The 11687-nt window shown below is 36.0% G+C and overlaps 2 protein-coding genes across 3 annotated transcripts; both read left to right on the top strand.

The window, feature by feature from the left end:
* The first annotated feature begins 1325 nt into the window (after window positions 1–1325).
* Window positions 1326–5039, top strand: LOC104102335 (protein PXR1). Of its 2 annotated transcripts, none has more exons than XM_009610018.4 (5): window positions 1326–1504; window positions 1645–1715; window positions 3253–3452; window positions 4269–4395; window positions 4537–5039. In XM_009610018.4, the coding sequence occupies exons 1-5, from the start codon at window positions 1366–1368 to the stop codon at window positions 4672–4674; spliced, it is 675 nt and encodes a 224-aa protein (XP_009608313.1). In that variant the 5' UTR covers window positions 1326–1365; the 3' UTR covers window positions 4675–5039. The 2 variants fall into 2 exon arrangements, with proteins under 2 accessions (XP_009608313.1, XP_009608312.1); XM_009610017.4 differs by having other exon boundaries at window positions 1336–1516.
* Window positions 5040–6410: 1371 nt separating this feature from the next.
* LOC104102334 (phosphomannomutase) lies at window positions 6411–11455 on the top strand. The gene is made up of 12 exons (XM_009610016.4): window positions 6411–6577; window positions 6853–6959; window positions 7318–7362; window positions 7511–7577; window positions 9019–9095; window positions 9589–9624; window positions 10396–10451; window positions 10536–10635; window positions 10735–10830; window positions 10924–11013; window positions 11096–11147; window positions 11256–11455. Exons 2-12 carry the CDS (start codon window positions 6891–6893, stop codon window positions 11324–11326), a joined length of 759 nt encoding a protein of 252 aa, XP_009608311.1. The 5' UTR covers window positions 6411–6577; window positions 6853–6890; the 3' UTR covers window positions 11327–11455.
* Window positions 11456–11687: the final 232 nt, after the last annotated feature.

The following is an 11687-nucleotide window of genomic DNA, read 5'->3' as shown; positions in this document are numbered from 1 at the left end:
TTCACCTACCCTCACATCTAACTCCAATCCCCTCTCTCCAAACATTTTTTTTTTTTCAGATTTCAGTTTTTGTTTTCTTTTCCGTTACCACTCACCTTGCTAACCCTCCCCCCTCACTATTTTTGTATTTTTAATTTTCTGTAATTGTTTTCTACGGCACCCCCGAGACCCTAGCGCACCCCCACCCCTGCAAAAATATTATTTTTTTTGCTTTTTAAAAAAAAAAAAAAATTTTTTTTTAATTTTTCTGTACTACCCACCCCAAACCCCCTAACACCCCTCCAGGGTAAATCTGGTTTTTTCATTTTTCAGTTTACATGTTCGAAATTTTACTAGTTCTAAAGTTATGAGTTCAGAGATTTATGTGTTTGAAAGTTTGCGGGTTTAGAAATTATAGAGTCTATGGGTTCGAAAGTTTAGCAGTTCGAAAGTTTATGAAATTTGTGGGTTCAGAAGGTTGTTGGTTTGAAAATTTATGACTTCATGTTTATTGTATCTAAATTATTTATGAATACTCTTCAGAAGTTATTTTTTTTTAATTTGCGTACCAAATACCAAAAAATAAATAAGATTCTTAATTTTCAAGAAGTCATTTTCTTAGAAAATATTTTCCGCGGAAAATATTTTCCGTAACACACCCTTGATGTATCTAGGCCCACAAAGCGGCTAAACAAGTCATCAGAAGTTCCTCTAATTACAAATTTCCTGGCTAAATTATGTTGCGAAAAAATTAGCGTATGTAAGGAAAAAGAAAGAGTTATACTTTTAAAAATATAGTCGAACCATTCACATTCACACATATGATATAATTAATATTCCGTTGACCAACTGAACCTATAACCTAGTATAGTAACTAAGCTGTTTTCTTTATCAATTTCAAAAATTAGGACAACCACTATAAAGATAGGAGTTTGAATAGCTAAAATTATATCTTTACGTAATTAATATGTATATCAAAGATAGAGAAGCTTCTAAATTATTTTTTATTTTTTATTTTTCTGTCAAAGTGTCTTCAATTTGGGTTCTTTCAAGTTTAAAATTTCAGAATGGTTGATCTGAGTAGTTCGACTAGATAAATTAATGGAAATTTGATTCCATAATTGAGGTTTGGGTTTGATTGTGGACCATTCGATTATTCTTAAACACCACTAGGGATCCTTTAATGATATTGTTAATTATGTGGGTTTAAAAATGATGAGAACTCTCCATCTAGAGGGAATATTTGAGATTTTAAAAAGTTGTAAGGTTCTATTTCAATATCTTAAAGAACAAGAGGACCTGTTTGCATTTAATACTGCTTTGCTTCGACTCTGCAAAGAAAAGAATAGTGCATTAGGGTTTAGCGTATTACAGAGAGAAGCAAAGATGGGAGGGAAAGGGAAAAAGAGAAGAGAGAAGAATTACAGAGCAGCTCATGGAGGCACCACTAGGCTCCCTCCCCCACCCACCCCCTCCTCCCTTGATGCTCTTCCCTCTAAGCTCCGTCAAATTATGGCCTTTTCAGGTACACAATACAGTACATTCCCTTGTATCTATGTTATTGCTCGTGAAGTTTTTCTAATACATGTATTTGGTGGGAAATTAATAGTTTTTTTAGTTTTTAGTATTTAATTCGAAATGGGTTTTTCATATTTATGATTTTAGGTGCTGGGAAAGCTTCATCCAATAATGCAGATAGGAAGAAAGGAGATGGTGGCGGCAGTGCTAATGGGAAGGTAAAGTTTGGATCTTTAAGCTCGGGCTCCTCGTATTACTTGTCTTCATGGAGATAAATGTTGTACTGTAGTTTGGTTGTACAATTTGGTTTTAATGCCGAGTTTGGAGTTATTCTAGTCTTCTAGTTGTAGGCAGTGTTATCTTCAGAGAATCCATAATTTGCCTTAAAAAGACAATCTTGCAAGCAGAGGCTGACCCAGGATTTGAAGGTCGGGGTGTACTTTTGGATTCAACCAAATCTGCTTTGTATGTAGCGTGCCCACTACTGATATATCACTATTTTATACATGTATACATGGAGTTTTTGCCGAACTTATCGGGTGCCGGTGACCCCTCTCGGTATAGCATAGGTCCGCCTCTGCTTGCAAGTATAGTTTATTAACATTAATATGCTTGGAAGACTCAGAACTGTTCAGTGATAGGTTTATTAGATTTATGATCAGCTCAAGCATGCAGTCAAGCTTCAAAGCATCATGTTCAATCAAGCCCAAGTTACGTCAAGGCTCGGTCCCTTGCAATTTTGTTTACTCTCTTGCTCTCCTAGTTATTCTGTCTCCAACACTTGTCTTCGCCTATGAGCTAAAGACTGCGAGATGGATTTTTCAGCCTCCCTACTATAGGAAAAAAAAAGGTGCTACTTAGCTATTACATGGTTCAGAAGAGCTTAATTTTTACCAAAGCATAGCCAAGTGCATTTACTTATATTTTTTTCTGAACAAAATACAATCTTTATTTATTTCTGAAATAATCAATTGGATGCTATCATGCGTTTGTTTAAGATTCCTACTCATTATACATCTTGTTTGGGGGGCCTTTCCTTGTTACATCAAAGAATAATTAACTTTATCAGCCATACATATGGCTATTTTGGTGGACTGTCTGGCTTGAAAGAAACGATAGAATTTTTGAAGGCAAAAAAAAGAAACATACACAACCTTAAACAGAGATGTATTTTTCTGTTAGCTTTTTGGTGCAATCTAGTTAAACATGATCTAGATGGAATGCTAGACACCATAGAGGGATTGCGCAACCTGTAATTATACCTGATGCACTGGCTTAGTGCAGAATTTTATAAAATCTCTAGTTACTTATCAAAAAAAAGAAGAAAAACTTTATCAACACAAATTCAATTTCAACGTATCAAAAAAATAAAAAAATAAAAGGTATACTTGAAGTGTCAAGTATTTGCGGTTAGTCTCCATTTTGGCCAAAACAAAAGCCAATGCTCATCTGTATGCTAAGTTTGTCGCACCTTTCCAATGCGATTGATCTTTTCATTGTCTCTTGTTCCATTTATGGTCTTTCGTCATTATCGGTTTGTCGCTCTTTTTTTTGTCTCGAATAACTTACATATTTTTGTGAATCATTAGTAAAAGAAACTCCTGAATTCTCCCTCCTTTCGAGTTTCCTCCTGTTTGTTCTTCTAAGACCGTCACTGTTTTTTCTGGCATTCCCCCCCCCCCCCTCCAAATGCAAATGTGTTATGTGTGTTATATTAGGTGTTGAAAATTCGGACTTTTATGTGTCCCTTAACAGAGACTGCATTCAGAAGATCGAGATCAAGCTAAAAATGCGGGTAACAAAAGGAAAGATGATGAAAGCAATTTGAGTGGTGTCGGAGATAACTCACATCAGAGGCGAAATAAAAAGAGAAAAAGGAAGGAAGTGAAGGACCTTCGGTTTGAAACGGCTGAACTGGGTGTTACTAGTTCAAAGAGAAAGGAGCGAAAGAAACAGTAAGAACTAATGCCCCAGTGAAGATCTCTCTTTTACTTTCCTGCCTTAAAGATAGTGACATTTACTTGAGATAAACTTTTCTATTATAACAAAGGTGAGCTGAAGTAGAGGCACATAGATTTTTTTATATTGTTAGTAGAGGCAGAGCGATTGTTTTACATCATCTTAAATATATATGATGCATATCTTGTTAGCAGAACAACTAACCAACTCTATTTCATGAGGGGAGATGGGTATCCATTTTAACCTGGAGTATCGAGGGAGTCAAATCCGTAACTTCATTGTTATGCAGTAAGGTGGTTAATCATGCTAAGGCTGCACTTTATTCTATGAGAAGTTTGACTCTAGCTCAGATTCAGTATTTTATTAACTGAATTTAGCAACTAATCTTTTGTCACCGTTACCTGTTTTCTCTAGTTTAATATATTACTTGCTTGTTTCTCCTTTGTTTTTGATGGTTAAGATGCAGCTGAGTTCCCTCCTCTCCACCCCCCACCCCCCAAATGACTTACTACTACTTAAGACATAACAATTAGTTGAGCATTGTTTTACTGTTTGTTTATGCTGGCAGAATGTATTCCTTTGAATTTCACATTTTATTAGCAATTTGAACTTTGGGCCAATGAAGCAACTTTTGTTTGTAAGCAAAGGAAAAAGGATTCACCCAGATTAGCCTGTTTTGCCTGAAGCAAATGTAATAAGGATTTCGCGTATACAAACATTTTGTGATGCCATATTTTCATTTTTCATTTATTTTTGGGGGTGGGTGGTGGGGTTTGGTTGTTACTGAATGGTTTATATTTGGATCTATGCAGGCGTTTAGAAGCAAGAAAGAAGAAACATAAGAATGCCAATATGGATGAAAATGTGGATTTCCCCGGCCGTGAAGAAATAAAATTTGGTGAAGTTGTTGAAGCTCCACCTAAGTTGGTTGTTCCAAAGGTACAGTTGGATGGTTTTATGTCATATTATATACACCCGCATTGACATCTGAAGTCCTAAACTTTGCCTATGCTTATGGCATTGACCTTGGTATATACTGCAATTCATATGATAAAACGTACTTGTTTTCTCCTTATGAAGGCATTCAAGAATGCACAAGATGCTTCCAAAGAAAGACTTCGATTGCAAGCAGTTGAGGCCTACAGGCAGCGGAAAGGATGGTCATCAAGACCGGGTATTCAGCTTCCTCAACCAATCACAGAGTCTCCACTGGTATAGTTATCCCACAAACATGGTTTTATTTTTCTCCTCTGGACATCAAATGTGAGATAGTTGGATGGTTACTTGATGCCATACAAAAGCTCTACATTGTGCACCATATAATATCCACAGAGTCGAAAGGAAGGACATACTGTCACAGAAAAGATTAAAAGGAAAGAAATTGGAAAGGAAGTGGAGGGTCGGTTTGAATCATACAGTAGAGGGATCTTTCAGGTAGTTTATTAGCGCTTATGTCATTGAATGTGAATGTAAAGGGATGTACCATAGATGCTAATTTACTTTATTCAGTTTAGCATCTGCATGCGTTTATGTTAACCCACTTTTAAGCTGGCGTATATTTATTTTGATCTTTTCTTTTGTAATTTTATATGGGTTCCTTTACTTGATCCAAAGCATATTTGGTGGTTATCGCAGACATCTTCGTTTCAAGGAATTTTGCTTAATGGTGAACAAAAAATAAAAATAAACTAAAGCAGCCAGGAGTACGGAGATAGGTGAAATAGTGCTGTCCAACGGGACGAGCCGTCCCGGTCCCGTCTCGTGTCCCGTCCCACTTAATTCTAAACGGGATGGGCCCATGTTAAATGGGATACGGGATGGGACATGATGGCCATTTCGTCCCGTTTGTCCCGTCCCGCCTTCTACTTCTAAGTCTAGAGTAGAAGTTCTATGAGAAGATATAAATGATATAATAGGTTTTGTCCCGGCTAAATGTCGTCCCGTCCTGTTGTACAACCATAGGTGAAACGAGAGAGGAAAATGTTGAGTTTCTTTAGTTTTGCATTTTATCAAAAATGTTGTTTCAGTTTGCGTGCAATGCATAGGCTATAGGAGTCTTATATGAGCTGAGAATCTACTAACAGAAGGCAAAGTGGATGAGGTTTTGAATGAATTTCAAAGATTTAAAGGAGGGTTTCTAGAAAAGGTTGGCCCTCATATGCAGTTGCTTATGCACTATATACTGGCCAAGAAGTAGCGAAGTTTCCTCATCAACTGTGTTTGCCCTAACTATGTCAAACTGATATTAATTGCAAGCATCTTGAGAAAAATATGCGCATATAACTTGAGGTGGACAAAACAGAAATGCAAATCATAATCGACCCTACACTTGGAATGTTCCAATGTGCCTTCTCCGATGTTTCCTTCCTCATCATACTAAGGGTCCCATAGATCCGTATAGTTATATACTGGCTAAGCATGTTATTGAGAAAGTTAAGCAAATTTTGAGCTCATATATTTTTTTGGAAGAATCAACTTATTTGTATTTAGAGTCGACATAATGTACTGTACTTTTATCGGACCATAAAATGAAAGAATTTCCAATGAATTCTCTTTCATATCTTGATGTTGCTCTCAACTCTTATATCGCTTCTAGATATTATTGATGTCATATAATAATTGACAAGCAAAATGAAAGTTTATAATTTAGTACACCAATACAAGAAATAATTTTGGAGTCGACATCAAAGCTTATTAAAACTCAATTTAATAAAATGTCATTCCTAAAACATCACTTTCGAACAAACTCAAACAAATGTGTCATAAGGAAGCAAAATGAAACCAAATACTATTCTTTTATCTCAAATTTCTGGTCCAACAATTTACAAACCTCCTCCAATTAGATCTTCTAAATACGTGTATCTGAACAACTGCGGCTGTAAGATGATGATTTGTCATCGTATGATTGGCTACTTGTTGAAGAAAGCACGTAACAGATGGAACTTTTTTCAGTTGGACTGTTCAGATCTTGGCAGCTTATACCTTTGAGTGAAAATAGCACAACCCCCTCTTCCACCTCCCGTATTAGATCTCCACTCAAAATGCTATAAATTCCAAAAACCCCTATCATCAAAGTTGTGAAAGCAGTTCAGATCTGTCCGAGAAGGAACGTTTTGGTGAGGTAAGCTAATGCTCTTCCTCATACATTGAACCTTATAAGTCTAACTGTAACATCCTCATTTTGCAATGCCATATGTATTTTGATGACCTCTCTTGCACGTCTCTTCTTCTTTTTCTTCCGTCGGTGCAAAATTTGCACTTTCTGTAACACGAAAATACCACTTGTATCTATATGTCTACCTTTTCTATAACATAATCTTGTGCATATCCAGAGACGCTTTTGTTTTTTTGAATAATTGCAGTGGCAAAGTTGACATTTTTGATGTTTGAATGCAGTGAGAGAGAGAGAATTGCTGAGAATTTATAGGTTAAAAATGGCTGCAAGGAAGCCTGGTTTAATTGCTCTGTTTGATGTCGATGGAACTCTTACAGCACCTCGCAAGGTATGATTTTTTTTCTTCTTTTTAAAGTAAATTTACTTGCTGATCTTTATCCAACCCAGCAATGCTACTGAGTTTCTTGCGCATCTGCCTGTATAATTGGTTGCTTGTATTTGCTGCTTATAACCTATGGTTGGTGGTGGAAGTGCTGCACCACTAGAGCAAAATCCTCACTTGTGAAACTCTTTTCAACACTTCATTTCTTGCTTGCCTCCTAATTATATTTTTAAAATCTAGCCCCTTGTTCTCATTCTTCCTCTCTTTTGTTCCACTCTTTTTCATAAATTTACTTGTAATGACTTTTACTCATCTTTGTACTGCTAACTGACTCTTCTTCGGAATTCTTACCTCAAAATTTCAGGAAGTTACTCCAGAAATGTTGAAATTTATGACGGAACTTAGAAAGGTGGATGATCCTTTTCTATACTCTTTTTTCCCCAACTGTGGGAATACACTGGGTCTTTTTGTTGTTGTTTCTCCTCCTTTTATTTCTTTCTTTAATTTCTTTCTTTAATTTCTTTTTCCTTCCTACTTATCTGTTTGTTTTCCTGCAGGTGGTTACTGTCGGAGTTGTTGGGGGTTCTGACCTGGTTAAGATATCAGAACAGCTTGGCAAGACAGGTCAGCTTAACTAGCTTTTCTATATATTAAACGTGGAGTCGTTATGATCAAAAGTTTAGAACATTAAAATTGTGCGAAGGGTTGTGATCGAGGTGCCAAATGAGCTTATTGTAGCTCAGTATCTAAGATTCATCTTAGTATTAGAGCAAGAGCAGAACTATGGTTTCATTCGCCAAAGAGCAGTGAACTGAGTCGACTTTAAAAAAAGGTTTTGTACGAAAAGTTTTCAGTAAAATTCAGTTTAGTGCTCTTTTTCGAAGTAAAAACTTTTCTACTAGCGTGTGTAAGTAGTCTTATGGTAATAGCTCCATGTATGCCGATGAAATGTATGTTTTCCCAGTGCTCCTTTTCAAAGTCAAGACCTTTCTACTGGCGTGTATAAGTAGTCCTATGTTTATAGCTCCATGTATGCAGATGAGATGTATGTTTTGGTTAACTTTAATGCTAAACGTTCCCTGAGGTCAGGCATGTCCATATGGAGAAGATATGATTATCGCGAGAACTATCACCAGAAAATGACAGTGTAGTAAACTGTTAACCCCGTTCCTTCTGAAAGGAAGAAGAAAGAAACTTCCAATGACAAGAAAGAACACAAAATAGTTATAACTTGATCACTCTCGCTGTTTTACTTTATCTATCATTATCTGAAGTAATAAGTATAATAAACATTGCTGTCCGGTGAACCAAAAGAAAATCTATGGTCATCAATAATGTCGATCAATGATTATCAATGTGAAAAAAACAAAAACATAAAAAAGAAGTCTATCAATGATCTCTTATGATTCTATTGCGATTCTGTCCATTTATGTGGTCCGAACAGCCAAACGAAGACAAATCTTTTAGCCACTTAATTCACGTGGGGCACAGTTCTTCCAGTCACACAAAACGGAACTTTACTTATACTGAAGCCTTGGTTGTTGGTCATAATGGGGGTGTCATAAATTGTAAAGACCCCTGCCTTCGTGCTCTTTTCCTTCCCCCTTGGCAAATGTCTTTTTTTGTTTAACTCCCTCTACCCCAAAAACGTTACTGGCATTGCTTTTTACTCGTTCCAATTTGCATAGATAGAAGTCTTTTCTTGTCATTGACACTGAATATTATACAAATTTGAAAAGTAATATGAAGCCCACTTTTAGCCTCAGAGAAATCTCAAACATAGCAAGGCATAACATTAACCTTGACTTTTGGAGAACTTCTCTGTAAAATACTACTACTACTACTACTACTACTACTACTACTACTACTACTTATCTCAACTTTACTGTTATGCTACTTGTTCAAGCAATCTCTGACAATTGAAATGTAGAAGGGGGAGTATATTTATCCTTCAATTTTTTAAATAAAATTATCTGTAATAAGAGCTTATTTGACTAATGTTGCTGGAGGTTAGAAAATTCTCAATGTGTGGCTATTAACCAATCCTCTAATATCTGTGATGCAGTTACAAAGGATTATGATTATTGTTTCTCTGAAAATGGCCTTGTAGCACATAAGGATGGCAAGCTTATTGGCACACAGGTACTGACAAAGATTTGACAACTTATCTCTGTAATTTTACTCGTGAGTGCAAGTTTGTACACAGGTACTGACAAAGATTTGACAACTTATCTCTGTAATTTTACTCGTGAGTGCAAGTTTGTTTTGTCACAAAACGAGATATTTGGATACTGTCTTTATCCTCAAACTTAAACCAACATCTTTGTTGCCAAAACATAAGTGCCTCTTACCAAGTCAGAACTTCTTAAGATATGCAATAAATGCACATTTGCTATTCCCTAAACATGTCATAATTGGATCCTAACCTCGTAGTTCAAATTTGGATATGATTTACATGGAAATGGAACTTCTCTTACTCACAACCATTTGACTAAACAATAGTCTCATGATATATGGAACAACTTGGAGAGTTTTTCTTTCTTTTCAACTTCAAAGCGCATCTCTTCTTTCATTCTCCTTAGTTGATAATTAGCAGGGTGATATCTTTTGAAATGCCATGATTCCCTGTATGCAGAGCTTGAAGTCATTTCTTGGAGACGAGAAGCTCAAGGTTAGTCACTGCACTTTCCCTATTAATGAGGAAATGCTTTATTTTTCTAAAAGTCCAAAGAGGGGAACATACCCAACCAAGTGCAGTTCGAGAAGGGCTTAGTGATCCTTTTAATTATGTGTTGATAAGATAACTTACGAGAAAGAATTTTGTTGAAACAATAAATTAGTTTGAAAGTATATCTTCTATGGAGTATTTCACAAGTTCTAACATGTATGATAGTTAATGGAAGTTTGATAACTAAGTTATTAAACAGATTCAAGGTTAATAATTTTATTCAGCAATTACTTCAAGACTTACTATATAAGAGTGGTGTTTTCTGGATGTGTTTCTCTGTATTTGCATTTGTTTTATCAATTCTTGTGTGAAATTGGCTTGGTATAGTTTATCTTAATTTTCTGTTGACATATCACATGTTTTCTATGATACTTGGAATTTGTAACCTTAACAAAGAAATTTGTCCATTAAAAGCCAAAACAAAGTGTTGATTCAAGATATTTATAGCTTCCCTTCTTCGATAATTGGTAAAAACTTTAGGGGATAATACACATCCAAGAAAGGGTAACAGATGCTCGTAAATTTCAGCATTTAGTTGATAGTCTTTCTTTTCCCATAATAGTAAACGTTCAATGAAGAGTTAATTGTGTATGTTTGTTGCGTAAAGTTGGGTGAGCATTCATGTTCATCACTTAAGCTCACCCAACTGAATTAGAAATGAGTTTGTATGTTAAGGGCCGAAATATATCCTGATGGGATGCAAATGATGTGCAGGAATTTATTAACTTTGCCCTCCATTACATTGCTGACTTGGATATTCCAATAAAGAGGTGAGCACATGAAAGGTCATCAAAATTGAACAGTTGAATTATGTGCTTCTTTGTGGAAAACTTCTTAATCATTCTCCTTTGCAGAGGAACATTCATTGAGTTCAGAAGTGGCATGCTAAATGTCTCACCTATAGGGAGGAACTGTAGTCAGGAAGAACGGGATGAATTTGAGGAGTATGACAAGGTAGACACAACTGCTCTAGTACCACATATATGTGTTGCAGTAATGTACCCCTGGCAGATTCTTTCTCTATAAATTAAAGACTTAATGAACTATGTTCAGGTACACAAGATACGTCAAACAATGGTATCTGTGCTCAGAGAAAAGTTTGCACACCTTAACCTCACCTTCTCCATTGGAGGCCAAATTAGTTTTGATGTGAGCGACTTTAAGCCTATACTTGTGCTCATTGATACTTTAATGTTTAAAGTGTATTCTTGACGGATGATTTTGTAATCTTGCTCATGACAGGTTTTTCCTCAAGGATGGGACAAGACTTATTGTTTGAGATACCTTGAAGAATTTAATGAAATTCACTTTTTTGGTGACAAGACATACAAGGTCAGTCTTTAGTTACTGATGTGCTTGAAGTTTTTTCTTCATGGTTGACCTGAAGTTAGAATCCTGCTTTTTACTCTAACAGGGAGGAAATGACCATGAGATCTACGAGTCCGAGAGAACTGTGGGTCACACAGGTTCGCCTAAAACCACATTCTTCTGATGTTTGAATACTTATTCGCCTGCATAATTACCCTAAGAATCATATCACCAGTTATTTGTTTGTTTCTTTCTCTTTTTTCCAGTTACTTGCCCGGAGGACACAGTAAAGCAGTGTTCTGATCTATTCCTCGGCAAGGATAATGGAAGTTCTTGAGCTTGTTGCAGTTTTCAAATACACGATTGTATGCCTGTAACCTATGCACGACAGAAATGAATAATTGCAATAATTGTTGTATTACGTTTACCATAAAAATTATAATATGAATGTAGTACTTTTTATTTACATTTCAATTCAAAAATCATGTTCGACGACTTTCTTTTGGAGGCAAGATACCACAATATATTTTTCGTTGAGGAATGTGGTTGAACTCCGCGATCTCTATTGACGGACAAGTAATTCCATCAGTCCTAGATTTAATCTTCATCCTTGTAGTGCATCCAACTGAAGAACCATCTAGAATAAAGGTCTGAAAAAAGATTATGAAAGCACAAGTAGGGGAAAAAGAAGCTGTCAC

The sequence above is a fragment of the Nicotiana tomentosiformis genome, chromosome 5 (assembly GCF_000390325.3).
Source record: "Nicotiana tomentosiformis chromosome 5, ASM39032v3, whole genome shotgun sequence".
Lineage (NCBI taxonomy): Eukaryota > Viridiplantae > Streptophyta > Magnoliopsida > Solanales > Solanaceae > Nicotiana > Nicotiana tomentosiformis.
Note: the sequence above shows the minus strand (reverse complement) of the source record. Positions and strands in the feature narration are given on the sequence as shown.

Coding starts and splice junctions, on each gene's coding strand:
- LOC104102335 (XM_009610017.4), top strand. CDS start 1,366: ATGGGAGGGAAAGGGAAAAAGAGAAGAGAGAAGAATTACAGAGCAGCT. Junction 3,453..4,268: donor AGAAAGGAGCGAAAGAAACA/GTAAGAACTAAT, acceptor GGATCTATGCAG/GCGTTTAGAAGCAAGAAAGA. Junction 4,396..4,536: donor CTAAGTTGGTTGTTCCAAAG/GTACAGTTGGAT, acceptor CTCCTTATGAAG/GCATTCAAGAATGCACAAGA.
- LOC104102334 (XM_009610016.4), top strand. CDS start 6,891: ATGGCTGCAAGGAAGCCTGGTTTAATTGCTCTGTTTGATGTCGATGGA. Junction 9,625..10,395: donor TTGGAGACGAGAAGCTCAAG/GTTAGTCACTGC, acceptor AATGATGTGCAG/GAATTTATTAACTTTGCCCT. Junction 10,452..10,535: donor TTGGATATTCCAATAAAGAG/GTGAGCACATGA, acceptor TCTCCTTTGCAG/AGGAACATTCATTGAGTTCA.